General features: G+C 42.2%; 2 protein-coding genes and 2 long non-coding RNA genes across 4 annotated transcripts; 2 read left to right on the forward strand and 2 right to left on the reverse strand.

Annotated features, from left to right (window-relative positions):
* Positions 1 to 1,670: 1,670 nt before the first annotated feature.
* FBXO28 (F-box protein 28) lies at positions 1,671 to 14,454 on the forward strand (the record flags this gene model as incomplete). The annotated part of the gene is made up of 5 exons (XM_083856963.1): positions 1,671 to 1,883; positions 7,655 to 7,764; positions 8,730 to 8,868; positions 11,259 to 11,454; positions 13,295 to 14,454. The coding sequence occupies 5 exons, from the start codon at positions 1,671 to 1,673 to the stop codon at positions 13,687 to 13,689; spliced, it is 1,053 nt and encodes a 350-aa protein (XP_083713089.1). The 3' UTR covers positions 13,690 to 14,454.
* Positions 6,383 to 13,360, reverse strand: LOC310907095. The gene is made up of 3 exons (XR_014589547.1): positions 13,256 to 13,360; positions 8,711 to 8,860; positions 6,383 to 7,047 (listed from the first exon to the last, which is right to left on the reverse strand). It is a non-coding gene; the product is annotated as an uncharacterized lncRNA (long non-coding RNA).
* Positions 14,455 to 15,698: 1,244 nt separating the features above from the next.
* Positions 15,699 to 18,997, reverse strand: LOC310907094. Its single transcript, XR_014589546.1, has 3 exons — positions 18,723 to 18,997; positions 17,758 to 17,914; positions 15,699 to 16,554 (listed from the first exon to the last, which is right to left on the reverse strand). It is a non-coding gene; the product is annotated as an uncharacterized lncRNA (long non-coding RNA).
* Positions 18,998 to 19,130: 133 nt separating this feature from the next.
* Positions 19,131 to 23,610, forward strand: DEGS1 (delta 4-desaturase, sphingolipid 1). The gene is made up of 3 exons (XM_083857972.1): positions 19,131 to 19,263; positions 19,988 to 20,730; positions 22,873 to 23,610. The coding sequence occupies exons 1-3, from the start codon at positions 19,182 to 19,184 to the stop codon at positions 23,017 to 23,019; spliced, it is 972 nt and encodes a 323-aa protein (XP_083714098.1). The 5' UTR covers positions 19,131 to 19,181; the 3' UTR covers positions 23,020 to 23,610.
* Positions 23,611 to 25,368: the final 1,758 nt, after the last annotated feature.

Consider the following 25,368-nt stretch of genomic DNA (forward strand, 5'->3'; position numbering starts at 1 on the left):
TTGGAGTGCCATTGGGATGACACACATAAAGCCTTACCCTTGCATTTGCCCTGCTCCCAAGTTAATTCTTTTCCAGATGCCTTTTTTTTTTTTTTTTTTTTTTTAAGAAAGAGGTTGCAGATGAGTTTCCGAGGAGAGGAGGGACTGAAAGAAATGGGTTAAGATAAAACTTCAAAGAGAGGAAGCATGGCTAAAAAAAAAAAATAAAAAATGTACAGAGGTGTTGCTGGCAGCTAATTCTTTAGTCCTGTAATATTTTAAGCTGCACTACTTCGGTGCAGGTACTGAAAGAAGCGGTCTCATTCTCCCCAGACATTCGATGACTTTTTCCCACACACTTTGTTACCATCACTCTGGACATTTGTTTAGTGATTTCCTCTGGCAAGTCAGTCTTCAGCAGCACCAGTTCCTCACTCAAGCACAGACACCCAACGCCGCTGACGTGAAACAAAGCAGCAGCAGCAGCTGAAGGCTCTGAGGAGACTGGCACCATACTTTTCAAACGCTATGCCAACTTCTGTCAGGCTAAAATGCTTGTGAAACTGAGGTGTGTCTGTTCTCAGAAGCACCACAGAATGTTCTAGAAACACCCCTTGGTCCCATCCCTTTGTTGTCCCAGCGATCTGATCCAGAAACCTCCTTAATACACAAGATAAAGGGCAAATAAAGGAGCAGTTTGGTTTATTCTGAGTGTTCCGCCTGCTCAGTTACGGCTGGTTCCAGGCAGAGTTTTTCGGGCTGCCGAGGGTTGGCAGCTGGCTCTGATCCCAAAGGCTGGGGCAGACCTGCAGAGCAGGGGCAGCCTGGACACCAAACACAGAAGGGGTGCTCGCCCACCTATAGGTAAAATACAGCAGGCGGGATTACTTTGTAGTAAGGATGTCGTTGTAAGGATGTAGCTCGTCACTTGGGAGCTACAGGGGTGTTTTCCTCCCTGTAGCTGCCGCCCTGTAATCCAGGCACATTGTCCCGGCAGTCACGGTGCCTGTGCCGAGGAGCAGCACTCATGGAGCTTTGGGAGGCCCTGCCCACGGTTTCCTCAGAGGGCCATGGGGAGGGAGGCGCTCATCCCTCCTCTCCAGCTGTAGCACACGAGCGGATGCTCCAAAATCGCCTCGGGGTGGGGGGGTTCAGGTTGGATATTGGGGAAACTCCTCACGGAGAGAGCGGGAATCCTGCATGGCAATCACAGAACCATTAGGGTTGGGAGGGACCTCTGGAGATCACCAGTCCAACCGCCTGCCAAGGCAGGGTCACCTGGAACAGGCGACACAGGAACGTGTCCCGTGGGCTCTGAATGTCTCCAGAGAGGGAGACTCCACCACCTCCCTGGGCACCTGATCCAGTGCCCTGCCACCCTCAGGTTAAAAAAATTCTCCCTCACGCTCAGGTTGGGGAACTTTTCGTGTTTTAGTCTACGGCCCTTACTCCTCGTCCTGCCTCTGGGCACCCCCGACAAGAGAGGGACGCCATCCCTGTGGCGCCCGCCCTCGAACGCCTCCCCGAGCCAGGGAAGGCAGCCCAAACCCTGGGGCGTCGCGGCAGCACCGGCGGCTCCATCTCCCTCATTCCCGGCGGGAATGGCGGGGCGGGGCGGCCGGTGACGGCTGCGGAAGAGGCGTCACGGGGAGGCGGTGCCGTCCCCCCGCGGAGGAAGGCCGGGCTCCAAGATGGCGGCGCCGGAGGAGCGGCTCGTGTCGGAGGGCGAAGGCGGCGCCCCGGGCTCGGCGCGGCTCTCCCCGGCCCCGCTGCCGGAGCCCGCCGAGCCGCTGGCGCCCATGGAGCCGCCGCCTCAGAGCAACACGCTCATGGGGCTGCCCATCGTGGCCATCGAGAGCATCCTCAGCTTCCTGTCCTACGATGAGACGAGCCAGCTGCGCTTGGTAGGGGCCGCGGAGGGGAGGAGGCGGCCGGGAGCGGGCTCAGCCCGCCGGGCCCGGGGCAGCGGCGGGGGCTGGATGAGGTGGGGTGAGGTGGGATGGGGCATTATCCCTTCCCCGCTCCCGGTGTGCGCCTCCATACACGCATTCCTAAAGCTCTTTTTACCGTCTCTTAACTCTTTCATTCCTTTCACGCTCTGTGAGAAAGCACCGGGCTGCTGGAGGCTCGTTTCTCCTGTCTGGTTGGGGTGGGTAGTCTATTGTGTCTCATATGTGTGTTTATTTTTACTTATAGGGCTTAAGCCTACAAGTGTAGGAGGTGGTGAGCCTGCTGCTCCAAGAATCCTCCCCTATCTAGAAATGTGGGTCAAAAAACAAGACGTAAAAAAAAAAAAAAAAAAAAAAAAAAAAAAAAAAAAAAAAAAGACCGCCTGCTTCTTCCAGTCTTAGTGGATTTGTAATTAATAACATATGGGATCTGCACCTCTGAACTTGATAATGCCAAAAAACCCTGCAGCTGGCAGCGAGGAGATCAATGTATATCAATGTTTAACTGCCTGCATAAGGAGCCTGATGTAAACCATGTCATATTGTGATAAGCTGCTGTCTTACTGAATCTCTTATGAGGTTGTAAATGGAATAATAGTGAGGGAATGAATGCACAGCTTATGTAACTCTCAGTAAACGTATATGCACTGCATTCTCCCTATTTTAAGAACTCGATTAGTCTAAACTGGATGATATTACAAGTGTATTTCTGCAGGAAATTGGCCTGCCTGTGTCCTGCATCAGCAACCTGAAGTGTTGCATCCTGACTGTAACTTTAAACCAAAAGCTCTTCAAGCAAAAAATTCGTTCTAATTTATACTTCTCTAAGCACACCAGTTCCTAAATATTTCTAGAGTGTGCTGTCAGTCCCCTAAAGATTTCAGCTGCTTCTGTGAGAGTAGGTAGTGGATCTGTAAAAAAGATGTGGTACTTTGAGAACCAGAGAATAGCCTGTGTTAGAAGGGAGCCACAAGGATCACAGAAGTCCAGCTCCTGGCCCTGCACAGGACATCCCCAAGATCATGGGTGGTATTTACTTGCAGCTTGACCACAGGGAGGGGAAGTACATCACACATTGTTTGTATATGCCACGTTTCAGGCTCGGAATTGCAACGCCAGGCACAGCCCGTGGCTGCACCTTTCCCGTTGCATTTTATGAATGGTGGTGCCTGTGGGAGCTCTCACAAGTCAACAGAAGGCTTTTTCTTTCTCCAGCACTAAGTGTTGGTAAGCACTGTGTTGGCAGTGAAGGTGAGAGTAGAAAAGGTGATGATGTCAGGACTAAACCAGCTGTTTAACTCTCACTGGCACTTGGGAAGTAAAATGTGACACTTTTATGCTCTCTTGTATAGCACCTCCAAGTTCCCTTTTCCAGAAGATGATTGCCCCTTTAGAACTTTCAGAAATATGCAAAACCAGACTGGATAAATACCACCTTTGAAACATACATAGAACAATACTGGGTGTAAAATGAAGGGAACTATTCGGTTGGTCTTTCCCTATTCTGAGTTTTTGAGTCAGTGACAGCCAAGAAAATTAATCTCCAAATTCCTAACTGTTCCTTTAAGCACATCAGAAGGCATTATGAGCATTCTTTTGAGAAGAAAGCAGCCTTTTGTTAACCAGCAGTAATGTAAAGAATCAAAGCCTTTCTGGTTTGAAGCCTGTAAGCTTGATCAGCTGGGTCTTTCAGGTGGCTTTTCAGAGCTGAAGGTGTTCTTTTGGCAGTTCACTGAGAGGCAGACACTAAATGTTCTTCATCACTCCAGGTGCTGTTGTCAGAAAATTAAGGTAACCTTTAAAAATAGCAATGCCCAGGCATAAATTTGTAATGAAATTTCATTACTTTGGGATTTTTAAAGGTGGTGAGTAGCCTTTAGAAAGTCCTGTGTATTCCTGCTCAAAAAGCTGCCTTGCACAAACAATAATTTTTTGGTTTTTGTGAGAACTGACTTGGGCTGCTTACCAAAGATGAATAAGTGTATCTTATTATAAGTAGTATTGTACTAAAGATACATTGCAGGAGCACATTAATTGAATGATAGGTATTAAATTGCTCAGGTCTCATGCATATTAGAAACATGCCCAAAAGCAGCCTCATTACCCTTAGAATGTGGGATTCCATGGGATAAAGGATCTTGAGGAAGGCAGGAAAATCCAGGACATCAATTGACCTAAACAAAGTTTGATAATACATGTTTAGACAAAAAAATGTGGATTCCCTAAACCAATCATTTTGATGCATTCTCTGGATCCTGGCATGGAAGGAATGGATGTCCTAATGTGCTTTTTATTTTGGATCACCTTAGCTCAGTGATTCATAAAAAAAAAAGAAGAAAAATAAATTCTCTGAGTTGAACTGGGTTTGGATCTAAGTGTATATAAGACAACAAACTGAGGGGTTGGTGGGGTGGGAGGATATAGAACACCAGAATGTTTTCAGATTAAAATGGAGATAGGAATATGCATTGTTTATGTGGAACATAATGAGGAGCATAATCTCAAGCATAAGATCCAGAAGTCTTTTTATCCCATCAAAGGATGAGGTAAAGAACATTTCCTGCTTGTGATGATTGCCATCAGCCAAGGCAAGACCACGGGCCCCTCATTGTGCAAAAAGCTCTTGGTTTCCTGAGCATAATGCTTTCTGCTATTCCTGGGCTTACTGCATGTAAAAGCATAAATGAAGCACCTACTGGTTAAGCAGTGAAGTAGATCCAAGGAACAGAGACTAAACAATAGTTATTCAGAGAGCAGTCACGTCTGAAATGAGGGAAATCTTGAGCCCTCAAAGTTTTGTTCAGACAAAGAGAATGAGAGGAAAAGCAGCAGCGTTTTGCTTTCAGCCCTTTTGAGTATTTACTTCATCTACTTCCTCTGATGATCCCCATGAGAGAAACACAGAAGACCCCAAAGATCCCAATGTCTGGAGCTGTAATGCTCTGGACCAGCCTACTGTGCATGCTGACAGGGAAGCTCACTATCTTCCAGCTTTTAAAGGCTCCTTTCCCTGGGATATTTTTAGTGACTTGAAAAAGCTTTGATATTTTTACCTCAGTGGGATAATAATGAAATTCTTAGATTCCAGTTACTTTTTCAGTCACATGTCAGAGCTTGGAAAGGCACTTCCATTCAGGCTATTACTACAACCAGCATGATTAAAATCACACAATCCACAACCTCCTTCCATGAACACTCTGAGAAGGTTATCTTGGATTCTGACAGAATTACTTAGATTCTGCAGCAAACTTGTGTTTATTTCCTGCATGGCACAATTAAGGACTGATAGCCTTTGGACAGCATGGGTTTAATATTTCCAGTTTCAGTCAGCATGTATTTACAGGCATTTCTATTTTAAAGTTTCTTGATGAAGTTAGAAGCATTTTGCCACTTACTTTACCCTAAAAAAAGGCATTTTGCAGAACATGGTGTCAGTGTACCATCTAAGAAAAATAACATATATTGAATCTAAACACTCTAGGATATTTTATATTTGTTTTGGATTGGTTATCTGGTAGTGAAACTTGGAAGAAATAAGACATGCTTGAGGAAATGAAAGTTAGTAGATTGTGTCGGTTTGTTTACAAATGATGTGAAAAATTAGTTTATAAGATCATAGAAGGCTGTTATCACATACAAGTCAGCACATGAAGAAACAACCTCTCTGCTTTTTACATGGACCTGGAATACCTTTCTAACCCTGAAACTTGAACACAAGATCTGGTTGGACTTGACCTTTGAGGAAACACAGCCTCTTTCACCTCTGTGACTAAAATAAGAAAATATTCACACCAAACACCAAAATTGCAAATACGAGGATAAGGAAATTCAACTTATGATCTGTCAAATAGCTAATATCACACTGTCTTGGACTACTATGGACACCTAGAAGTGTAACGATGCTGCTTTGCATACGACTGTGCCGTCTAGAAGAAGTATATATTGTTCCTATAAATCCAGGTGCTGTGTGGTTTTCGTGGTGAACCTGCTGAGAATTATGAGATGATTGGTAAAATAAGTTGCAAACAAACACTTCTGATTGTGGTGGTACCACAATTTCTGGTGGTACCGGCGTTTGGGTTCTAGACTGATTATTAGGTAAATACAGGTAATGTGGAGAAATTGGAGGAAATAATTCCTCACGCTGTGTGGGGTGAGCAGAGAAGGAAGATGAAGAGCCCCGGTGTGGGGTTGGTGTCTCGGGCTGCAGCTCCCCGGGAGGGCCGGTGTGCCGGCAGGTGTCACTGTGCGCGGGGTTAGAGCCTCCCTCTGCCGCCGCCGAGCGCGGCCGGGGATGTTTCCCTCCTGTGCCCGGTGCCCGCAGAGCTGGTTCCTGCCTCAGGGACTCACTCGGTGTCATCGGAGCTGCCAGAAAGCTGCAAGGCCTTGAACTCCAAAGCGATTTAAATCCGTGCGCCCCTGGAAGGAAGAACGATTTCCTCCTTCCTGTAGGAAGGGCCAGCATTTTTCCTTAGACACAGGAGATGATTTAACTGGATCACTGAGTGGTGGGGCAGAGTGTGCTGAGGCTCCCCCTCTGCAGTTTGCCTGTCTGATCCTTCTTTGTTAACCAGAAAGATCTAATACTGGGGAGCACAGACAGATCCAGACACTCCTTAATGGCCTGTTCATACAGATCTGTCTGAAAGTGGTCAGTTCTCACAGAACTTCAGCCAGCTGTGACTAGAGGGAGACTCACAAAGCAAAACTTCTTTCTGTTTACACAGAAAGCATTTGCAAAAGTAATTGCAGGCTTCTCTGGGAAAGGTGAGAGTCTTCTTCCTCAAGGTATAAACTTACATAGACTTAGAAGTTAGGAAATGAGGAGTGTATGGAGGAAAGGAGTGTTTATTAAAAAAAAAAAAAAAAAAAGCGTATTTATTGGCAAGTAGCATCACAGTCGGAGCTGCAGACTTTGGAACTTAAAAAAACCCAATAGGACCAAAACAGCTTCACAGAACAGTTGGGTCTGTAAGCTCTTGCATCTTCAGAACTGAATAGCAATTGCCTTAGACTTCTGTTTGTGTTGGCTTTGTCCTGTAACTGGTAACTCTGTGAAGGTTTAACTTTAGCAGTTTATTATATCTTCTGCAGCTCTTAATGTGTCTTCTTCCTGAAGCTGTGGAGCAAAAAAAACCCTGAGATTATTGGTGTCCAACATAGGAAATAAAGGATTCCTTAAAACAGAGGAGAAAAGACTTTCTTATATAAAAAGGAGAATCTTGTTCTATGTGCAATGTTTTCCATGTGTTTTTAAATTTAATAGTGGTTGACTTCAAAAACATAAGCCTTAAACACTGGGAGAAAACCACTGTGACTTCTTGTCTTTAAAGGTTTCTATTTTTGAGGCTACAAAATATTAACTTGATCTACCAGAATCACTCTGGAGACCATGCTGGAAGCCAAGCATGAGCATTTGCAACTTCCATTAAAATCAGAGGAAATTGTATTTGCTCCTAATAGGTGACATTCAGCCTACTGTCTCTCATTAGGCAAAATCAATAGATTTATTTGTGGTCTGTGTGGAACATTCTGCTCCTTTTTGGAGTATCATGATCTTTGAAGATGGGAATGCCTGAATCTCAGCTGCAGGTTTTGCTTGTTGAAATGGAGCAAAAAACAAAAGAGAATCTTTTGCTACCTGGCAAGTGGCAAGGGATAAGGTAGCAGTAAAAGTGACTTGTGACCTTAATTGAGCCTTAAGATTTCTTTTTACTTAAATACAGGTTTGTAAGCGAATGGACTTGGTTTGCCAGAGAATGTTAAATCAGGGATTTCTGAAAGTGGAAAGATACCACAACTTGTGTCAAAAGCAAGTTAAAGCTCAACTTCCAAGGTATGTACCAGTTAAAACTGGAATTAAATTTAAGTCTTAGATTCATTTAAGCAGATTATTGAAAAGGAATTCCTTTCTGGCTAATTCCTCTTATATATTTTGAAAATTGGAGTCACATTTGCCTTTATTTCATTTTTTTTTTCCTAGTAGCACCTTGAACCTAAGATTTAATTAGAGAATAATGGTGTGACAAGTGTGTCTGGTATTTCAAACAGAGAAGTCTGGATTCTGTATTGCTCAACTCTTTTGGCAAAATCAAGCAAGGATTCCCAGGAACGAATAAATGTCATTCCTTTTCAAGACCAACTGCCTTCACTGATCATTCATCAAAGACTTTGCTTTAAAGAAAGGGCAAAGTTTTTCACTGGCAAGGATTAAACGGGAACAAGGAAGAGGGATTTGGCATGTGAGCATTACTGGGAACTGGTTTCTCACTAAAGCAATGTCTTTCTTCCTCTTTCCAGTGAATAAGTGCAGCTGCTGCTGTGTCCTATCACATTTCCCAGTCAGAGTGAAGAAACTAAGTGCTACTTAGCAGAGAGATCCTTTGTCAGAAAGCATTTCTATTTCAACCTAAACTTCATAGCAGTTCTTCACTACTAATATATTACATTTATTATTTCAATTGCATTGAAGTACTGACCGTATGAGTGAGTGGGATAAAAATATTCACTCTGACTCAGTGTCTGCTGCTAGTTAGTACTGCAGCCTTGTTCTTAAACATTCTTAAATTACATACAAGATTTATGGAGCAAATAAGGTATAGTGATTATTTAGAGAGCAAATTCTGTCTAAGAAAGTGTAGTGTGCTGTTTCTAGCTGGGTATCAGTCAGTATCTTTTATTTCCATGAAGACAAATGTTAGCGGTTACAGGCTTTTAAGGGTGAAATTAACTTGACAAATGTTACAGTTTGATTTTCTGACTCCTTGTTAAATCAGTGTCACCTTGTGGTCTGTTTTCCAGACGGGAGTCAGAGAGGAGAAACCATTCATTAGCTCGCCATGCAGACATCCTCGCTGCTGTGGAAACAAGACTGTCTCTCTTAAATATGACTTTCATGAAATATGTGGATTCCAATCTCTGTTGCTTCATACCTGGAAAGGTAAAATGTAGACTATATTATGTGAATATGTGTCTGTGTTTAAAAAATAGGATTGTGTAACTTAACCTGGCACAGCTGGGGAAAATCGATATAGTGTATAGTGTGTATATATCTATATCTATGTATAAGTATGTATATACTTGCAAACAAACCTACAAGCAAATATTCTGTTTTACCAGGCAGTCTGAAATGAATAAACCAGGCTGTATTTAAATATTAATTACTTTAAATTTGATTTCTGTTTGCCCTTAGATTCTCTTTTTGTTCTGACATTTGACTTGTGGTATACTCATCCTCTACAACCTTTTAGAAAAAAACATGTGATCAGGCCATAGGAAGATGTAGTAATTTAGACTACACATAACACTAAGCATTCAGTCAATCAAGATTTTATGCACCTTTCTTAAGTGTTTGAGTACTTCATGTTAATTGAATTAAGGTATTTAGTGTGTCAAAACACTGTTCAGTATTACAGTGGATGGTATATTTTTGTACAGTAGGTGGAATTAGTTTTAAATGTAAAGTGTGTTAAATGGGAACATTCCTGAACGGTTCTGGTGTTTTAGAATAGCAGGCCAGCATTAAATATAAATTATGCAGGCAAGATGTACATTGGAGATACTGATGTTTTATAAGCTGTGAAATCACCAGTGCACAGGGGAATTGACAAAATCAGGCTCAGAGGAAGATTGGTACAGCTCAGGGATTAACTGAGATCAGTGAACGTTATCCTCGTGCTCTGTTCATTGATCTTTCCATGTAACGTTCGGATACGTTGGTGTTACTTTTTTGTGGGCAGAGAACTGAATTGCAGTGAGATGAATGGAAAAGTTATCTCTTGGATTCTGGGGAAGCATGCAGGCATTTATGCATGTGGTGATAGGATAAGCTGTGAGCATGGAATGTATTCTTATCTTGAAGAAGTAACTACTTCTGTACACTGCCATTGACTTGATATTTAATGAATTTTAAATTATATTTTTATTTGACTTTACATTATATTTTTTATATACCATTATTAAAAAAAAAAATATAATGAAGTAAAATGAACTTAAGGCCCAGATACTTACATGGTAAATTGTAAAAATGTTGCCCTACTGTTCTGAAGAGTAAGAGGGAAAGACAGTACTCACCCTAAACCAGGGGTGTTTAGGAGTTGGGTAGGTGAGTTTGCTTTTCCTTGTGGGCACCAACTTGTAAGGACCTTGATTTTATTTTGATACAACTGCTAAAAAGTTTGTGAGTTCTTGTTTTCGTGTTTTTTTAAATTATTTACTTAGTGTGTGAGTTTGTTAGCACTGCTGCTCTCTCAGCACAGTTATCAGTTCACCCATTAATTAATATTTTAGTCAATCAGATTCAAAGCTTAGTGTTCAATTACAGTCTGTGGTTGCCCTCCCACCTGCTTTGCTTCCCTCAGGAAATTTCACCACAGAACTGCCAGGAAGTGAATTTGTGTTAGAATATGCAAATCCTGATTTGAGGTTCAGCATTCTGTGTGATAGCAGAGCACTGCTGCAAGGTTTTATATTGAGGATGTTGTTTCTAACAGGATATAAAGTGGATGAAATTAGAGAAGTCTTTTGTTGTTTGTTGCTTGATGGGAAATTAGGTCTTGTTTAGCTTTTGGGACTTTTTAGCTAAGCTTCCTTTATCAGAACAGAGAGTGCAACTTTATTACAAGGACCTTATTAGGTGTGTTCTTCAGGAAACTTGAAACATTCTTAATTCTGTGCAAAATGCCTGTGTAGCTTTGGCTAAGAGACCAGCACTCCTATCTTGACCTGCCTCAGACTTTAATTCATAAACTAGTGAGGCACCCTTCATCTCTGTATCTCTCTTAACCAAAGGGTTTGTTTCCCAAACTTTTCAAGAGAGTTTTGTTCTCTGTCAATAGTGGATTGATGTTTTGTAAATGAACATATTTTGGACTTAATCTGATTTTGCAGTATTTTCTGTGTATGGAAGTGGACTCAAGTAAATATTTACAGCTCTTCAGGCTGACATAATGCTAATTCTTGCTACTCCAATTCTCTTTCATAACTGGCAGAGGTAGTGACTGCTCTGCTTTGGGGCTTCTTGCTTCAGGTTCTCCTGAAGGAAACAATCATGCCCTGCTGAGTATAGATTATGTAACTTGCAAGCCAATTATGGCTGTACTTCAGACTTCACCCAATGAGCATTATTTCATGACTTTGAAGAGAGCTGTTGTGATAGATTAAATTAATAGCTTCTCTGATATATCATGAACAGCATTTCAGAAAGCTGATACGGAACTAAAACACGCAGTAGTGGGCAACTGTTATGTGGTAAAACCCCCAGAATTCCCAGAACAAACTGAAATAATCTTGCCTTTATCAGAAAATCCTAATTCTTCTTAAATGTTTTAGGTAATAGATGAAATTTATCGAGTGCTAAGATATGTAAACTCTACAAGAGCTCCTCAGAGAGCTCATGAAGTTCTTCAAGAACTAAGGGACATTTCCTCCATGGCTATGGAATATTTTGATGAGAAGATTGTTCCAATACTGAAAAGAAAGATGCCTGGGTCAGATGTATCGGGACGCCTAATAGGAACTGCCCCAGGTATTAATTCCAACATATAGTTAAGTTTTATTCAGTTTTTCTTTAAAAAAATCACAGCACTGTATGTTTTGAAAGCTCTCCCCCTTAAATGAGAGCTTTATTATGTAAATATTGATGATATTTGTTTCGTAAGAATGCTAACTGAAATTCATATGCTTTGAAATTTAAGGAGCCTTTGTATTACCAAAAGAACAGTCACTTGAATGTTAGAGTTATGCATAGTGTGTATTTGTTAAACAAATGCTTTTGTGCCACCAATGAATGAGACTTTATCACTGCATTTGGTTGAAGTTTGGCACATGAGATGACAACTCGATGCCTTTTATTTTTAGGACAAGCTGCAAATGAATTTGCCAAAGCTTTAGTAGTACATAGAGGGCTAGAATGGGATTTTTTTACTTTACTGGGGATACTATTTTATGCACTAACAAGCAAAATAGTTATAGGTAATAGTGAAAAGGCAATTAAAATAGCAATCTATAAATAAGCCATTAAACTGGTCCTTTGTATACTCTGTCATACTTTCCAGAACTTTTGTGAATCAAACTCTAAGGTAGTTGCCTCATGGCCGAAGTTATCCTAATGGTAAAAGGCAAAAAATCAGTAAAATTGTAGTTTTCCCTATACACTTTAGGGACTGTGAAATTTAACTCTCTAGAAGGATAACTTAGTAAAAATTGGGGAAAAATGTATTTAAAGCAAAAACAATAGGCCTAACTGCAGATGCTTTTGTTTCTTGTATGTCCTGTCCATCCTTTTAGCCGTAAGTGTGTATGCTACCTTTTAATTATATCCTGTCAGTTATACTTTCATTTTTTAAATTATGTACCTTTTTAAAAATTATATAAGGGTTTAATTTTTTTTAAATTATATGTGTTAATATATACTGAGCCTCTCAGCTAAGGAAGTATTGCCCAGACCCACAGTTGATGTCAATCAACTTTTCAAGGCCAAGTCTTTGTGGTGCATAAAATGCCTCTCTCTTGTTGAGGGAAGGGCATAACCTCTCCAAAGCACCCCCTTAGTGTCACATAATGGTAGCTGTGCTGGCATCCTAAGGGAAAAAAAAGGAAGAAAAGGAGGATGACTGTTCCAGACTCTTCTGTCTGTAGAGCACTTGCACCTTACTTACACAGCATTGCTAGAAAAGTATAATGACAGCAAAAGTGATAGATATCTTTTATGGCAGAAAAAGTGAAAGATATATACAGTAGCTGTTAGTCTCCTTATTTGCAGGAACTTTATTAGAATCAACAGTTCCAAGCTCAGATTCCAGTATGGTTTTAGTGCTTAGGAAGAATGATTCTAAAGAAGCATGGAAAATAAATTCCTTTCTTCTAAAATGTAAGTTACACTTAACCTTGTTAAGTTCCACATTATGAATTTTTAGAACTTTAGCTGTCTGCAACTAAGACAGCAGAATTTTGCTGTCTAGTGAAAGATATTTGTTCAGTCTTAACTACTCATATTAAGTAATTTATAGATGTTTTGTGGGGTTTTGTCTTAACATCTGTTACACTAAGTCTAGATGACAACACAATAGTTCTACACAGTTTTTGATACAGCGCAAGGAGGGGGGCTTATATAAAGGAAATTAATTATGAACATTTTTCCAGACTACTGAAAAGCTGTAAGTATTTTAAATTAAACTGGTTGTGCTCTGAGATGATCACATTCTTGTTAGACACCTAAGTGACTGTAAATCTGTTTACCTGTCCACGTAACTTGCAATGGGTATTCAGATTCGTGTGGGGGGGGAATACAGATGCACAAAATACAGACACTGGGGCACCATTTGTACCTGTAAGCTGCAGAGTATTAATCACCGTTTTCTCTGAAGTTCCAGGGCCTTCTGCAGCATTGACAACAATGCAGCTGTTCTCCAAGCAGAGCCCTTCCAGGCAGGAGGTCACCAAGCTGCAGCAGCAGGTGAAAGCCAACGGCACGGGGCTGACGGCGCTGAAGCGGGAGATCTCGGAGCTGCGCGTCAAAGTGCAGGAGCAGCAGAAGCAGCTCCAGGATCAAGACCAGAAACTGCTTGAGCAGACCCAAATCATTGGGGAACAGAACGCCCGCTTGGCTGAGCTGGAGCGCAAGCTGCGAGAGGTGATGGAGAGCACAGTAGGGAATTCTTCGGGTTCTGGCTCAAATGAACAATCTCCCAGGAAACGGAGGAAGGCCGTGGATTCCACAGACTGTCCTAGGAAATCTAAACGCCTTCGGAACAGAAAATAACTGGGGAGGAAATGGCGCCTTCAGGAGGATACACTGCTCTAGTAGCCCAAGCAGACCTGCTTGTCTGGATACTGTGACCAGCTTCATGGTGTCACTTAGGCTGCTGGCTCTTCAAAACACCACTTAGACTTGAACAGTAATTTTCTTTCATTGACTTTTCCCCTGCTTTCTATATGGGTGGGCCTAATGCACAGAATCTTTAAGATTTGCAATAGCTATATACTAACCAGACCTGCTCTGTTACGTTTTGAAGGGTTAACCTTTTTTTTTCCGTGCAGATGTGTTTAAAGTAAACTTATTTGTGTTTTATGCATATGTTCACATGAAATCTTAAATAAATTGTCTTAACTGACTAAATGGTTAAGAGTAAAAACAGATGTCCTGTTCACTTGAAGGAAAGATCCGCTTTTAAAACCTTGTTTTTGAGAACTTGACCTTTTTTGTTACAAGTGACCTTGTCTGGAATGTCTGAAAAGTAGTTAATACTTTTTGGGGTTCTCTGTAACGAGTAAAACTGACTTCTTAAGCTACAGTATTGGCTATATATTTTTGTAAACTTCCGTGGAAGGGCCTTCTATCCAGTCTTCACATGCACACACCCTGGTTCTAGGTCTTGGGAGCCATATTCTACATTTGCATGGATAGATGCATGTACAGCTTAGTCAGCCTGCCAAAAGCACTTGCCTGAAACTGTTCCAAACTCTGGGAGAGAGCACAGAGACCTGTGAAGCAATTCCTTTGTTCCTCAGCCATAGCTCAGTCTCTGCTGTCGGTGCAGCGGGTGGTCTGGGCAGGCGAGCGGCGAAGCATCGGAGCCCGGGCTGTGCCGTGCCACCCACCCTGCCTGCCGGGCAGGGATTTGTTGTTAGCCAAAGCTGGAGGATGGAGAGGCTGCCTGTGCATCACGTGGGTCACAGGCCAACACCGAACACCTGCAAATTGTCTCCCTGGAGTCACCGGGCTCTGGGGACGTCATTCAAGTGAAATGCTGTATTATGGAAAAACTTAAACTATTTTGTGTGTCTGTGTTGGGGTTGGGGTGGAAATTTCTCTGTAACACTGATGACAATATTCTAAGCTTTCCTTATCCTAAAAGGTAAATCACTTCAGACGGAGCTTTAATTTCTTTTGCACTTCTGTTTTGAGCTTGTAACTGGAAAAGCATGTCTTGCACTGTTCAGTCTCTCTGGTCACTTTAACCACCTCAGAGTTGTGTACAGTGATTATTCCCCCCCTGCCATCTGTATATTTTTGGAATCTTATACAAATACCATTGTCCTTGGTTTTGTTTTAATGTACTAAACTATGTAGCTTTATAATTTGACTTACGTTTTCTTTTTTTAACCAGCTGCTGCTTTGTCTTTAGGTGGTTCTGAATTCAGCTTGATATGGCACTGAAAATGCAAATGCTGCGTTTGTAGCTGTTCATAATCCTGGTATTTCTGCCGTGGGTTAAAGTGCAAGTTCATTTTGTATGGCTGTCAGCATAACCTGGTGTCTGTATTTAAAGCACCAAACAAATCAGAAATTGTCTGGTCAGATAATGTATAATTGTGGAAAACTGACATTTTTCCTGGAACTTCAGCTACAATTTTTACTTCTAAAACATAGTAGCTTGTAGCAGAAGTAACACTGCAAATGCCTAATATTTGACAGACATTTAGCTTTCAAATAAAGTTCTCCAGTAGTTTGAGTATTTTCCAAAAAAAAGGGCATTTTTCTTAAGCATCAAGGAAATGATAAAAGGTTGTCTGAGAGCAGACTTGAACTGTTGAAGGAGCATTTGCTTATACTGGTTTTCTACAGCTCAGAAATTTTTTTACAGGTGAGTCTATCTTAGAGATAGAGACTTGCTATTCAGCTTAAAAATACTGGCATATACCTTAACGTTTAGAAAACAATTTTGAGTTAAAGGGTCAGCATGATAGCTAGAATTACTATGTGATACAAATTCATTGAATCATTATTTGTGATAAAAATTTCTTTTAATGGACTAATTACCAACTACTTCTGGTTAAATACTTCCAAATAAGTATAAACTTGTGAATTGCATTTACTGGAAAGGTTTATTCATAATTTTGGAGTATTTTTCACTTTAGTTTCTTTATTAATTTCTAGAATATGCAAACAATTTCCCCTTCCCCACCATCCCAGTATAGAAATCATTTCAGGTTACCCCAGAGTAGCATTTCTGGATGTGTTGGGAAATCTCTGGCTGTTCGTAAACTGAGCTGGAAAACAAGAGCCAATTGTTACAGGAAATGTTCTCTGGGAACAGTTCCAACTGGGAACCTTCAGCTCAAGGAAGTATCACATGCTCCAGGAATTGCAGGTGCATCCTGCTCTTCCATGTGCTGACACTGAAATGGAATGAGGCCCGTGAAACTTAAGGGGTAGAGGGCATGGCTACAAGGTAGCCCAGAAATTCCACAATAAACACACACCAGTGTTTTCTGTTTCACATCCCAGAGAGGGAAACGTCAGAGAGCTCTTGGCTGGAATGTACACCAGAAAAATACATGGGAAAAAGGGAATTAAGTAATTGTTTGGACAAAATAGCTAGAGCATTAATTTCTGACACCATATTGTCCCCTGTTAAATTAAAAGGATGAATTTTGCGATATATGAACAAGCTGATAAATCACCTGAAGTAAAACAATCTCTTTTCACTCTCAATGCCTGTGCACAGTTGTGTGAGTTGGTGTATCAGTCTCAAAGTAGTGTTGGTAGTGATCAGTGGTTGTGTCGTCTCTTCAAGGGAGAGCCTTGAACCAGTGAGACTGAGATGTAGTTTGCAAAATTATGTGAAAGAATGATTTATTTGCAGCCACTGTTCAGTTTTAGTACTTGTTGCAAGGGCTGAAACTGAAAGAAAAAAAAATGTCAGAGAAAGCAATTTTAAGTGTCCTATATTTAGTTTCTTAAAGTAAATTGAAACTACTGAGGCCAGCTTTACTGCTTTTCTGAAAACAGCACTTGCTTAGAAACTCCTTTTTGCTTCATAGTAAGGTTGGGGATTTTTTTTTACAAATTTGTGTACCCAGTGAACATGGTGAAAATGAGATCAAAAGGTACCATAGTGGTGTTTTTTTGAGGGAAAAGCTGTTTGCAACAAGGTCTTGGTTCCCAGATTGAACACAGTATGGAAGGACTCTCCAAACCTGGGGTAATGGATGTAACAGGTGGAAGTGCTGAAGGAAGAAAGACTACCTGCTTTACAAGATCAATTTCACAGATAAAAGAACAGATGGAAACAAATGGAGCTTCTTCAGTTCCTGATACTCAGCATTGCACGTTAATCACTGAATTAATTAATGCTACAAAAGGATGCCTGCCTGTAACTTCTTAATGTAAAGGGTAAGACAATTGAGCAGAAACTCTGACAATTGAGTCAGATCTTCTAACGGAATTATGGGGAGCACTAGGATTGCCAAAGGAATATTTAACATCAAGAGCCTCTTGAAAATAGGATGATAGAATGTAGGATATAGTGGAATGTGTCTGGGCACAGGAGAGGATTCCCTGATTCCTTGGTGTTCCTGTTGGTTTTAAGAAGGTAACTAGCAAATTACAGTGATACATTGTTACTTCATGAATAAGTAAATTCAGTTGGGACTATTTTACAGCAACGTGTCTGCTAGTTGTGAACTGTTCAGCCCCATTTCCATGCTACTCTGCACTGTACCTGGGCCAGCTCCCTTGTCCATGTGCTCTCCACTCTTGTAGTTCTCCTTCCTGGATCTCACCTTCCTTTTCTAAGGATGCAGTCCTGGCTTTGGTTTACATGTAAGTGAACATTACAGGATTTTTGTTCAAGCTTTGTGCCAGCTGAAGACCTGATAAATCTGGATGTTACACAGACTGCTTAAATGCAGTGATTATATAGGAAAGACACTTTGCTCTCCAGTACACTTGGGCAATTAAATTGTCCAAAGCTTTCCTATTTTATATATATATATATATATATATATATATATATATTGTTTAAACCTTGTTTAACTGCTCTGGAATGTTCATTTATAAACTCAGGATCTTCTGATCTACTGAAATTCGTGACTATTTACAAACCTAAGTATGTTTGCAGTGCTGTAAACCTTCTGTATACTGAGCTCCTGATGTGCTGTCACTCCTCCAGTGCTCCTGTCATTGGCTGCCCTTCTTTTGGCAGGATCCTTCCCGTGGATGAGGAGGTCTTTAGCACAGTGATGGACAGCAGTGCCGATATCTGAACTCCAACCAGAAAGGAAGGCTGTCAGAAGTGTTACATGTGGTGTTTGGAGTGCAGTGGGGTGAAACATTTGTGACCCGGGTGATTCTGCAGTCAGCTGCACCCAAAGCTTCCGAGTTTATTGTGAAACGGTCACTGACCAAAAAGTAAACCTGGCGAGGTCGCAGGGCCTCGACGGAATCAGACATCAGCTTTGCCTTTATCATCACAGTCTGCACAATTCAGATTCTGTCACTAAGGAGGGAAAGGCTGAGCAAAGCCTTTTCCATGTCTCACCTCCTTGCTGCATTTTTCACTTTTAAATCCCACCCTAATGTGCATTAATTAAAAGGCATGCAAACCAAACTATTCACTAAAGTGTTACGTGCTTTGCCCACTATTTCACACTGCAAATATTTCCAAGTAGAGACTGAATTCCCCCTCCAATAGCCCTGCAATTGCATGTGGGACTTTCAGCCGCTTGTTGCATAAGCCTTTTGTACTAATAAATTTTAATTGATGAATCATAAACCTTGAGATACTACATGAAGAGATAAGGTATCATTTACTTTGTGATAACACCCTCCATTATTTTTTTTATCACTACTGTTGATTTAGATTAATTTGAGTGAATTTTTGATCTACCGATTTAAAGTGAACAACTAAAATTCCAAGTGAGTACTAGTTCAACTTCTACATAAGGGTGATCTTTCTCTCTGAACTGCCTACAGTCAGTGTTACATCACCAATACATGCAGTGACAGATTAAACGGAGGTAAAAGTTCTTACAGAGGAGTTTGTCAAATAACTTCTTCAAATATCTTACCACAAAAAGAGAAGTAAACGGCGACTTTGGTACAGAGGCGTTTGGGGCTGTAGTTCGGTACCTTTAGGCAGGGGTCGGGTCAGACCAGGCCGGCAGCTGTGGAAAGCGGCTTTGGGGCGGGGGATCGCCGCTGCCGGCGGCTCCGGGGGCTTCAGGGGCTCTGGGGGCTCCGGCGGCTCCGCGGGCTCCGAGGGATTCGAGGGATCCGGGGGATCCGAGAGCTCCGAGGGCACTGAGGGCTCCGGGCCCCGCTCCGCTCCCTCAGGGCCCGCCCCGCCCCGCCCCGCCGGCAGGGGGCGCCGCCGCGGCGGGAGCGCGCCCGGCAGCCGGCGGCGGCCAATGGGCGGCGAGGGCGGGGCGGGGCGTGGCGCCGGGCTCCGCCCCCCGCGGTATAAAGCGCGGCACCGGGGGCTCCGCGCAGCGGGCTGGCAGCCTGTGAGGGAGTTTGGCCCTGCCGCCATGGGGAACACCGTGGCCAGAGAGGACTTCGAGTGGGTCTACACGGACCAGCCGCACGCTGACCGCCGCAAGGAGATCCTGGGTGAGGAGCCGCGGTCCCGGCGGTTCTGGCGGAGCGGGGGGAGGCAGGCGGGCCCCCCACAAGATGGCCGCCCATCTTGGGGCCGGGGGGCGGCGGCGCCCCCTGAACCTCCCGCGGGCGGGCGGGGGAGCCGGGCCGGGCCCGCGGACGTGGAGGCGGGAGCCGCCGCCTTGGCGGCGCTGGCGGGGGAGGGGAAGGGAAGGGAAGGAGCGGGGGAAGGAGAAGGGGGGGCCGAGCCCCGGGCGCGGGCCGGGCTGCCATCCCCAGCGGCGGAACGGGAGCCCGGCGGCCCCAGGCCGCTCCTGCCCGGGCAGCGGGACCGGCGGTGAGGCGGTGTCCGGGTGTCCGCGCACAGAGGGCACCGTGCCCGGGGCTGGGGATAACGGCGGCGCTGAAATGGGGCTGAGCCTCCTTGAGCCCTCCTGAATTACGGGTGGGTTGTCGGCTCAGAGCCATTTCCTTCCTGAGGAGGCTGGATGTGGTGCTGGTGCCTGCCATGGACGTGTCTAGTTGCTGAGCAACGTAAAAGTGCTAAAATGACTTGATTCCGAATGATTCATTATAGCGGTAAATATCACAAGTGGAAAGGTCACGCGTTTTCATTATCTTTGCAGACAACTCCTAATTGGGACAAAGGGAAGAAAAAAGTAAATCTAATTGGAATAGCTGGCTGCGAGGAGAGCTTTGAAATAACTTCTTTTTCGTTTAATTTTTTCCCATCTAGCTAAACATCCGGAGATAAAAGCGCTGATGAAGCCAGACTATAACCTGGTGTGGGTGGTCGTGCTGATGGTCCTGGCACAGCTGACTGCGTTCTATCTGGTGAAAGACCTGGACTGGAAATGGGTGGTCTTCTGGGCTTACGTCTTTGGCAGCTGTATCAGCCACTCCATGACTCTAGCTATCCATGAGATCTCCCACAACAGTGCCTTCGGCAACAGCAGAGCCATGTGGAATCGATGGTTTGGGATATTTGCCAACCTCCCCATTGGTCTCCCCTACTCCATCTCCTTCAAGAGGTACCACATGGATCATCACCGTTACCTGGGCGGTGACGGCATCGATGTGGACATTCCTACCAACTTCGAGGGCTGGTTCTTCTGCACCCGTTTCAGGAAGTTCATATGGATTGTTCTTCAGCCTTTTTTCTATGCCATCAGACCTCTCTGCATCAATCCTAAACCCATTAGTCGGCTTGAAATAATCAATTTATTGGCTCAGCTTGCCTTTGATGTGGTGGTATATTATTTATTGGGAGTCAAATCCATGTTTTATATGCTTGCTGGTTCAGTACTTGGTCTTGGGTTGCACCCAATTTCGGGACACTTCATAGCTGAACATTACATGTTTTTAAAAGGACATGAAACCTATTCCTACTATGGGCCACTTAATTTGCTCACTTTTAATGTTGGCTATCACAATGAACATCACGACTTCCCCAATATTCCTGGCAAGAGCCTTCCACTGGTAAGTTAACTTCTAAGGTTATTACTTTTTCTTAGATTAAGGCCTACTTTAACGTGAAAATAAGGTAGAACAGTGACAGAAGAATGGAAGTTGGGAGATTAAAAACAAACAAAAAAACTCACAACATAAGTTGAGTGATACAGGAGGTAATTATTTTAGCATTTTAGTGGTATCCTGAACAAGCTTCCAGTTTGGTGCTGCTCAATCCTCTTCCAAAAAAGGAGAGGGGAGGGAACACATGTCTTATGCTTTGCACTAACTTTAGCTTTCTGTAATTACAGCCTGTCTTCTAAAATCTTGTTGATAAGTATGCAAAAAACTAGTTAAGAGGTTGCAGATAACTCGGGAGATTTGTTATCTCTGTCATTGAAATGTTAAGGACATTGCAACGTGTGCTTATCCTTCAGTCTGTTCTACCAGCGACGTCCTCTGGTGGGGGGGGAAAGAGGGTTTGAGGTACTGTTAATATTTGTTGTAACGTTGACAAATGTTTAGTAACTTCTCTAGTCCGGAGCACTTCAGTTTCCTCCAGCAAGAGCCTTTGAACCCTAAATAAGTATCAGTGTACATTGGCAGAGTTAAGAGTTCTGTGCCAGGACTTAGACCTGTCTTGCCTGCATGAGCAGCAGAGGTGACGTTTCTCCTCTCTTCAGCCTTTGCTTCTTACAGGCAGGAGCTTCTTTCTCGCTGTATCCTGTGTCCCAAATGAAGCCAGGAACACAGGCTTCAGGGTTACATCAGAATCTTCAGGGTTTTGTGAGGCGCTAAATTTGCCGTGTGACAGCAGCTGCGCTGTTGGTCTTACAGCTTTGTTACTGCATTTGGCAACAGTGACACCTTGTAACATTATCCCTCTGGTGAAGTTTACACTTAATTGGTATTGCTGTTGTCATTGGTGGAACTGCAGCTGAAATAACTATGCCAGCAATTTTAGCGCGGCAGGTAGATCATGCAATTGGTTTGTTGAGGCTTTGTGTATTTATTTTCTTTTTTTTTTTTCTTTTTTATAAGATAGATGATTGCTTTTATTCATAGGTCTAAATCTTTCAAATACAGCTGAAGTTGCTTTAACTCACCTTTGATACTTTGATACTTTGTGCTGTGAACCAGATTTTCACTTTTTGGAAGGTACTTTAGCTCTAAGTAGGGCATGAATTTTTCCAAGTATTTAATTCTAGGGGTAGATACCCAGTTCTGCTGCAGGACTCATAATCCACATCTCTGATAAGAGAACAAAGCCTTCTTTTGGAACAGTGCACTTAATTTGATTGGATTGGACTCTGCTGTGCCATGTGCTAAAGATCCCTAAGTAGTGAACACTTGACTCCTCAGTCATTACTGTCGAGTAAAAGTACATTGCCTCGGTGCACTATTCTATAGGTGTGATGATGTGTCTAAACAAGCTTTGCTTTCAAACCAGCCATGTAAATACCTTGAGGTTGTCTGTCTTTGTCTATTCTTTGGACTAGAGCTATGGAACGTTGTGAAAAATCCTTTTTGTTCCGTTCACGTTTTTTAGGCTTTAAGTGGCTGTACCTAAATAGCAGCACAGGCACCTGACTGAACCTGCTGCTCTCAGTTTAAATAGTGGTCAGGTTAACATGTGCAACTGAACAGAGCCTTTGGAAGCAGTTTATATTCATTCTTTGAAGTCTGTTTTCAGAAACAAATATTCCTCAGAAATAAAAAGCCTTTTTTTTCTTCTGAGTACCAAGATTTGAAACTACATGTAGAAATAGCTGTGTTAAACAGCTCTTCCTAGAACTTCAAACATCCTTTTTACTGTTACTTGTTTATCTATGAGTCAGCACTGAACTGAGTCACACATTTTCAATAGCAACCAAACCACTTGCTTTGTGAGCTCATCATCCTGTAGGTAGCACAGTGAAGGGACTTTGGAGAGTGACAGCTGAGTTTGTTCTGGCCAGCTCCAAAAACCTCAAAGGAGATTTACTTAATAACTAGGGAACTGCTTTTTCCTTCAACGAACATTCATGTTGTGGCACAAGTGGCCTTTCCTGTAGGATCTAACTTCTGGAATGAAACTTCCTGTGCTTTTACACATTAGTTAAACATTGAGAGTTGTAAAGTTCTCACAACTGATGTTGATATAACCAGTAAAAACACCTATCTCTCCTTCAGGTGAAGAAAATAGCAGCTGAATACTATGACAACCTGCCCCAGTATAACTCTTGGATAAAAGTACTGTATGACTTCGTGATGGATGACACAATCAGCCCATATTCTCGCATGAAAAGGAAATTAAAGGGTGAAGTGAAGCAAGATTAAACTTCTGGCAACCAAAAAACTTTGAAATGTCTGCTTGCTTTAAAGTGGCTGGTACAAAGGTTTCCTGCTAAAGCTGTTCACCTGTGTCCTGAATTAAGATGTACAGCAACATAGCAATGCATCCTTAAGGATTTTGTAGCAGACTCCTGCCAGCTATAACATTCCTCACAGTCCTCGGATTCATTGGTTTAATGTCTCTGTTTGCCTAAGGATCAGTGTTATATGCATAATGCAGAATCACTTTGTTACAGAATTTACTTTGCTAGGTGTTAAATCTATATAAAATGTCTGTCTGACTCATAACAGTTTAAAAGTTCTCAGTGTAGTATACTGCCTTCAACATGCTATTTAGGTGACTAGTTTTAAAATGCTGTACTTACCTGTTAATTCTAAACTAACATGATTTGTTAACTTAAACATTCTGTTGAAAATGTTTCCGAACTGATGGTTGGAAGAACTAAATTTGCACAGAAATGTTCAGTCTGCTTTTGTTTAAATATGTGTCATTTGAAGCAATGCTTTAAAGTTCCACCTTTTCTACCGAGAGTACCTTAAAGGAGCAATCTATCAGAATGAAACTGGTGTCTCTGAGATGGCTTCTGTGGCTTCTTTGTAAAAAAATGCAAAGGTGGGGAATTCAAGGGTATTGCCAACTCCAAGGGTCCCACCTACTGCCTGAGCTGCTTCTGTTGGCATGTGGCGTGAGCAGGTGCCATTTAGGTGACTCAATATACCTGATGTGGGGTTTCAGGTTGGAAAAGTCTTGTTACAGAGTTTGGGAGTTTTCTGATCTTTGAAGAAAAATTATTACCATGTTACTATGGTTTCAAATATAAATATTTAGACTCATTTGGAAATTTGGCTTTTATGGAAAAGCGAATGGATTGAAACAGATACTATTCTGGCAAACAAGTCTAGCTACAACCACTGACAATACTATCTATTAGCACATTAGTCATTTGTGTACACAGAAAGGTTGTCAAATAATTTGTTTGTTTGTTTTCCCCCTAAACCTACAGTACTCTATAAATACTTGTCTTTCTTACATATTGAAATGTGGTCAGAGGTAGTGATATCAAATTTCCTGCTTAGGAAATTTTTCATTGGGAACAGATAGATTTGCTGGACAGTGAAGAACCTTTCCATACCTCAGCACAGTAGATTTGCCATCTATGTCCTCTAGTGCATTTATGATGACTTTAAGCAGTCAAAACTGGCTACAAATCACTCTTAAATCTCAAATGTGGCTCTGTAGTATGTTCTTCATTAATCTGAAAGATGGAATCTGAGGGAGGTGGAAGTTGTAGCTGCTGTAACTGAATTTTAGATGCCTTCAAGCCCTGTATTTTGGGGTGTTTGGTGTTTGTTTTGAAAAGGTGAGTGCCTAAAAAGATTGTACCGTTCCATCTTAACTCGGTCTCGACTGTGGTGCTGTTTTAATGTGTGTTTTGTTTAACTGTGGGCCCTTATCTTGGCTAAGCAATAGAAGTGGTGTGAAAGTCTGCCAGCCACCTACAGAGTGACTTCATTATGCCCATAACCTGCAAGGGAGCCAGTGTGTAGCTCAGGGTGGAGTGTAATGTCAAAATAGACTTTGTCCAGTATTTTTACATGTAATTAAAAAGCAAAGATTAAAGTAATACTGGGTGAATTTTTGATTGGTCCCTTACACTGAAGGACTTAAGCTTTAGGGAAATTTGGTATTTCTAAAGTAGATTTGAGACCTTTCTATAGAGTGGTGACAGAATGAATAACTGCTTTTCCTCCCTACTCAAAGGAAAACTGAGGTAGGTTGAAATGCTTGTAAAGGCTTAAGAAGTTGCAAACTAGTTTCTTTTTAAGCCACTCAGTATCACTTTCTTTCTTAAATTATCTTTGGTGTTAATGGTTTATCACAGCAGAATGAAGGATGGAAAGTGTCTACAAGGTTTTATGGCTAAGAGCTAAAGTTGAGAAGTTCAGTTATTCTACATGAATATTTAAGATAAGCAGAGTTCAGAGTAAAAAAATTTATAGTTAGTTATCTTCTTCATGGAATTCCTGCTCATAAACAGGGCTGAAGTTGCCATCTTTCTTGCTTAAAATTGCAAGTGTTGCTGTAAGGTGTTCTGACTATGCTTTTCCCTTCCAACTCAAATTATAAATACATTCTTTTCACTTCAAGAGGTACTGAATAGTGGGGAATTTTGAAGAGGATATCTGTGTTTGCCATAATCTTTCTGAAACATCTGCTACTGGCTACCTATTGGAGAACAATTTACTCTATTGGGTTAATCTGAGCCAGCCAGATTTAAGTTTAGGTCTAAACAATTGTCTGATTCTTGCAAGCATTGGTAGTGACTCTTCTTA

The sequence above is a fragment of the Zosterops lateralis genome, assembly GCF_965231275.1.
Source record: "Zosterops lateralis genome assembly, chromosome: 3".
Lineage (NCBI taxonomy): Eukaryota > Metazoa > Chordata > Aves > Passeriformes > Zosteropidae > Zosterops > Zosterops lateralis.